Below are 6,000 nucleotides of genomic sequence, written 5' to 3'. Positions count from 1 at the left end.
GGGATTAGTGCTATGAGTCGGCACGATATGATTTCATTATTACACTTCAATAAAGTCAGTACTCCCTCCGCCCCACGAATCTTGACACGTTTACTTTCGGCACGGAAATTAAGGAGCTACAGATTAGTGTTTTAAGTGTGTAATTAAAGGTATAAAAGTGATAAAATAGAAGAGAGTAGATAATAAAAGTGATAAAGTAAGAAAGAAAATGTAATAATTATTACCTTATTTAAAAACATGTCAAGATTCGTGCGATAGCCCAAAAAGGAATACGTGTCAAGATTCGCGGGACGGATGAAGTAACTATATATATATTTTTTTATTGAGAATTTTGCCCCAATATTAATTTTTTCCAGAGATTGTTGAATCTCACAAATCATAAAGTCGTCTTATCCCCTAATAAAAGTCTTCAAAATTTTATTAAAGAGAAATTCTTTAATTGTTCAATTTTCATGCAATCGTTTACAAATAAAAAGATAAATTTATCTATTTTCTTAGTACACCATTTATAACGATACTTATTCAAAAATCGACAAAAATATTATCTAAAGAGGAAGCAAACGCGAAACAAGCTGCGGAAATTCCTCGTCACCCCAAAAACAAAAACATTTAATCTATTAATTTGCATATACAAAAACAAGTTTTTCTATAACTTCACTAAAAAAAAAAAAGTTCATCAGCACAACCCCTTTCTATAGTGTACATACATCGAGTAAAAACACACACCATTACAAACTAGTTTCACCTTTCTCTCTCACCTACATTTGCTTCATCAAAAGCCATCTCTTGCAAAACTACACAAAAAAAAAAAAAAAAAAGCAAAAGCCTTCAACGTTAGTCTCACTTGTCCTAAAATATCAACAAAAAGGCCAGCCCTATCAAAGCTCTACGACGACGACGCAGCTGCTGCTGCTGCACGACGGCCTATCTCGCGGGGGTGCTTCAGAGACGACGACGTAAGGGGGCGTGTTTAGCCGTGCCGCATTCCCATGAAGTAGTTGAAGTCGTGATGTTGGACCCTCAATTGCTTTAGCCAAGAGTCAGCCACGCTCAAGAGCGACGCCATCCTCTCCCGGTCGAGGCCGTTCTTGTCCGATAGCCACACATCCCCTTGCATCTTGTAACTTGCCAAACCAAATGGAGGGAGAGGGATGCTTTCCCCTTCCTTCCTTTTCCTCTTCAAATTCTCATCGTCGTCTCCCAAGTCCATGTCTATCATAATCCCCGGCAATTTAAGCACCATGTCTCAAGAAAACGGGAAAATGAGATGATGATAGAGTTCAGTGTTCATACCTTGGAACGAGGAAGAAAGGGTGTGGTACGTGAGGAAGCACGTTTGCAAGTCTCTAATGGTTCTACCGGTGGGAATGTGATAGATAGGGTACCTAGATCATGTATAGAAATGATTTTTAGACGCGTAATCCATAATCTCTTGATTCCATATTGACTCAAACACGCGTAAATCAATCAAGATACGTTTAGAGTGCTAACCACGCGACGGCCATCCAACTAGCCGGTGAAAGATCTACACTTCTTAACGACATTAATCCCGGGTGTCTTTGAGCTAAGCTACTAATCTGATCAAAAGCAAACAATCAAAGGAATTCAATACACAAAAAGGGAAGAATATATTCCTCAACAAATCATGAGAGCACGAAAGTAGAATAAAGGCGAGCGCCTATAACAAACAAGACACAAATCAAGGAGGGAAAACCGGCCAAATATGTTGGTTCGTTTTCACAAGTCAAAAAAGTTCACAAAACTTCTTTACAATATGCCCTATTATTTGATTCTTCTTCCATATCATATCATATCCAAATAATCTACTTCTCCTTTATTGATTCCTCACCAATATTAAGTAACCTTCGACTTCATCAAGATATCAAAGTACGAAGTCAAGCTCGTTAAAAGGGTTACCTTGTCCGTGAGAGGGACCCTCCCGTAAGGGGACGACCTCTCAAAGTACTGAAGGTAAAGATTGCCCAATCTCTCATTCTGATGCCACAAATCCTGCTCGCATATCCCTTCCTCGGACGAGCACCCATCCCACCTCGACAACTTCTCACTCTCGCTCTCATCACTAAACGAATCACTAAACGAGTCCCTTGTCTCGCTCACGGAATCAGACTCTTCCCTACACCAAATGCAGTCTAATCAATAAATCACAATCAGAAAATGCACAATTCATCTCCAGCTTAGCAATGCCGCTCAAAACCAACACGAATTAACATCTTCCTCATACACAGCAATCGCAACGTATACTACGAATTAAGCCCTAAGCAAGAAGTACTCAATCAAATAGCTCAAATCAAGAATTGATCAGCTCTGCAAATGTGTGTTTTATACCTCAAACAGTTTGCAGATGAAGTGCTGGTGAAAATCTGGATTGCAGAGAGGTAAGGCACGAAGTATTGGATGAGATTTTGGCCGTCGTCGGAGACGATCGGAACTCCGGCGCCGTAAGCACTCCATTCATCAAAGCTATTCCAAAGATCAGCAAGAACAAAATAGTCAACTTTTTCCCTTTCCCATGGATGCCACAGCCTATTAAGCTTCCTTGTCTCACTCTATCAAAACCAATCAAGAAACAAAGCAATTCAACACAACAAAACCCCATCAATCAATAGCTACAAGAATGAATTGAAACAATTTATGCAAATTGGGATTTTGGGAAGGCTAAAAATCAAACCTTGGGGAGGAACTGAGATGGGGCGAGGGGCGTTGTGCAATCCAAGAAGCTTTCGAGGTTTGTTGTCTGCATTGAAACCTTGTCGAAGATCAACATGATTTTCCCTTCAACACGGCGAGATGATTAAGAGAGAGAATTTGCTGCGATTCTCTCTCCTAAACTCTTTTTGAAAGTTGGCACACAAGGGAGGGAGAAAAACAGAGGAAGGGAAAAACAAAAGGATTTTACGAGGAGAGGAAGAGAGAAATTGACGGGATTTTCCTTCTCTTTCTATGTGAGAGGAGAGAGAGGAAATTGGTCTTAAAGAAACAAAGATTACTACCCTTTGACGTTTGGACAAACCATTAGCATAAACCGCAAGTCTTAATCAAATTCCACTTCTTCTTTTTTTTTCTTTTTCCTTTTTCCCTCAAAATTCAATCTTTCAACAAGATTTCTGATCACCGGAAAAACCCCAAAATTCCAATCTTTCTCTCACCAAAGCCCGGATTTTTTTCAAAAAAAAATCTCACCCATCAGATTTTATGGGCAAACCCACAAACCCAAAACTTTTCTAATCAAAGATCACAAAAACAACTCACATTCCCAACATTCAATCTTTTCTCAATCTTTGCTGGGAAAATGACATGCACCCAGTTTTCGTAATTCGAAGCTAATCCCAGCGAATTACGCTTTCTGCGTGTGCTGTGTGTGAAAGCGAACGAGGAAAAAACTTGGATGAGAAGAGAAGGAGTTTCTGATAACAAAAACAACGTTTAATTCACGCGAAGAGAAAGGAAAAGGGCATGGCGTTTTGTGAGGCAGGAAATATGAAGAAGAAAAAAATTGGATCTTTTCTCCTCTAAATATACTCGAAATCAACAGAAATTTATGGCTTCTTTTCTCTTTTGTGATAAAAAAGGGAATCAACTTTTCTTTAAAAAGCCAAACCCAAGTGATGTAATTCGAGTTTGAAAACCAGAATTTTGGTCACCACTGGTAAAGCAGGTGCCTGAATGCGTGTGTTGTGTGTGTGTGTGTGTGTGTGTGTGTGTGTGTGTGTGTGTGAGAGAGAGAGAGAGAGAGAGAGAGAGCTGAAACAGAAGTAAGAGATTTTTCTTTTCTTCTCATTTTATGGCATTATCTTTCTCCACTGAAAGATACGTCTATTTAATTCTTTGGATTTATGTTTCTTATATTGCTTTTTCTTTTATTTTTATTTGTGGTCTTTTAATTATGTTACAATCAATTTGGGCATGATCCGGATCAATAAAACTTATTCTCTTCACTAAATAGTTAAAAAAATGTTTGCTTTATATATTTATTTATTTATATTGTACTAATATGTACATAACTACTTATGAGCGTTATTTTGTATTTTATACATTTATTTCTAATTTAATACTTCAATTTTTTTTATAAATTACATAAAAATTAAATATATATATATATAATACTATCATATATGAAAATATATTTATATTGATATTCCACAGAAATTTTACTTAAATATACAAGAATTACAATATATTTCTGTGCATTTAAATTGCTAGCTCTACGTTTTATTAACCATAAATAATTATTGTATACTTCATTGATATAATATATATGGCCGTGCGTGTACATATATTTTGTTGCATATATGCTACTACACATACTATAAATATCTATGAATAGGCAATATAAGATAATTAAGTATTTGTGTGCTCGAGAAGTTATTAATTTATTGATTTTATTTTGTTAAAATCTCCACTGAATTATTATTATTATTATTATTATTAAGAAAGTTCCAACTGGTTTATTTAACTTGGTTTAATTTAATTAAGTGAAGTTATTCATTCGTATTCATTAATGGCTCATAAGTCGTAACCTCAGTCGAGTATTGTCAAAGTAATGGTCCATTATTTCTTTAAAATATCCAATATATCTATTTTTATATGATCTCAAAACTAGTTAAAGTATTTATTGGACTCTAATCCGCCATTAGCTAATTTATCTAACACTTTTTCTAAATCCAACGTAATTAACGGTTAAAAGAAGTATGAAATTATCTAATCCAAACCTAAATTATGTGTTTGTCTTTTGGGTCAAAGAGAATTTCTACGGTCTGTTTGGTGTCCTTTACAAAATTTCAAAAAATCATTCAAATAAAATTTCAGATAAAGACGTCTCAAAAAAAAATCAGAAAAAGAAATTTTATTTTGACCTAATAAACGTACAACTATGAAATTTTTTATAGCATCCTTCACTTTCAATCTTGGACGATAAAATAGTCTAATGAGCTTAGAAACTAAAAAAGAATAGAAAAGTATGATCATTTGTGAGAAAAGAAAAAGCATGAAAATCTAGCAAAAATCTAAGGAGATCACAACCTAATCTTTAATGGGTCAAGCCTGGGTATATTGGATTGAGATTCTGTAGGATTTTAAAGGATTTCGAAAGTCTGGGTGTATTCAATTCAGACTTTTAAAAGTCCTTTAAAATTAAGAGGTATTCAATTCAGATTTTTTTAAATTTTTTAAAATTTAGAGGTATTCAAACCAGACTTTTTAAAGTCTTTTAAAATTAGGTGGTATTCAACATTTCATGGATTTTAACAATCAATTAATTTTAATGGATTTGTCAAAAAAAAAATACAAAGGACGAAATCTGAACTTCAAACTTGAAATTTCGATGGATTCCTCTAAACTCCACGTGACTCCACGCGGAGTCTATGGATTTCGAAAGTCCTTTAAAATCCATGAACTTTTTAAAGTCCTTTAAAATTCTACAAAACTTCAGCCACATCTAGAGAAAAAATATATAATAAAAAAAAGAAACGAAAAAAAAAAAGAGTATTCATCTAAATACAAAGACATCTTCATATTTCTCTGTTTCAAGAAGAAAAAACGAAATAGTGTTTGTATTAACTATTATTTGGTCGTACGGGTGTATATTTTATTCTATAATTTACAATTATTGTATATAAATGAAATTTATCGAAAATACATTTATATGTATGAATTATAGGCAGTCTTCACAAAAAAATAAAGATCGAGAAGTTTTGAATATTTTGATGAGTGCAAATCAAATTTAGTCATTGAATACGTCAAGAGGTGGATTCATATTGATAGTGTATGGATTCAATTTCCTCTTAATGTGGCGAATATTAGGATTTGTGTATCGCTACGACATCTTCTTCAATAACATATCTAGTTTTGATTAAATTGAATATATGAGTCGAAAATATTATGTTATTAAATTTAAAATAACAAAAATGTTGTCATTTTGATTTAAAAGATTTTTTTCCTGAAGTGCTATTTTATGATTGTGCAAAATAAATTAGCTCGAAT

At 34.2% G+C, this 6,000-nt stretch overlaps 1 protein-coding gene across 1 annotated transcript; it reads right to left on the bottom strand.

The window, feature by feature from the left end:
• Positions 1–588: 588 nt before the first annotated feature.
• On the bottom strand, positions 589–3,825 carry LOC131012543 (uncharacterized). Its single transcript, XM_057940525.1, has 6 exons — positions 2,690–3,825; positions 2,347–2,567; positions 1,918–2,134; positions 1,492–1,577; positions 1,294–1,385; positions 589–1,212 (listed from the first exon to the last, which is right to left on the bottom strand). The coding sequence occupies exons 1-6, from the start codon at positions 2,783–2,785 to the stop codon at positions 971–973; spliced, it is 954 nt and encodes a 317-aa protein (XP_057796508.1). The 5' UTR covers positions 2,786–3,825; the 3' UTR covers positions 589–970.
• Between the last annotated feature and the right edge of the window lie 2,175 nt (positions 3,826–6,000).

Source organism: Salvia miltiorrhiza, chromosome 2 (assembly GCF_028751815.1).
Source record: "Salvia miltiorrhiza cultivar Shanhuang (shh) chromosome 2, IMPLAD_Smil_shh, whole genome shotgun sequence".
NCBI lineage: Eukaryota > Viridiplantae > Streptophyta > Magnoliopsida > Lamiales > Lamiaceae > Salvia > Salvia miltiorrhiza.
The sequence above is the reverse complement of the archived record's forward strand: the minus strand, read 5'-3'. Positions and strand labels throughout refer to the sequence as shown.

Excerpts from the sequence above, each read along its gene's own strand:
- LOC131012543 (XM_057940525.1), bottom strand. The coding sequence starts at position 2,785 with ATGTTGATCTTCGACAAGGTTTCAATGCAGACAACAAACCTCGAAAGC. Across the intron at positions 1,578-1,917 it reads GGGTCCCTCTCACGGACAAG|ATTAGTAGCTTAGCTCAAAG; the intron begins GTAACCCTTTTA and ends GCTTTTGATCAG. Across the intron at positions 1,386-1,491 it reads AGTTGGATGGCCGTCGCGTG|GTACCCTATCTATCACATTC; the intron begins GTTAGCACTCTA and ends TACATGATCTAG.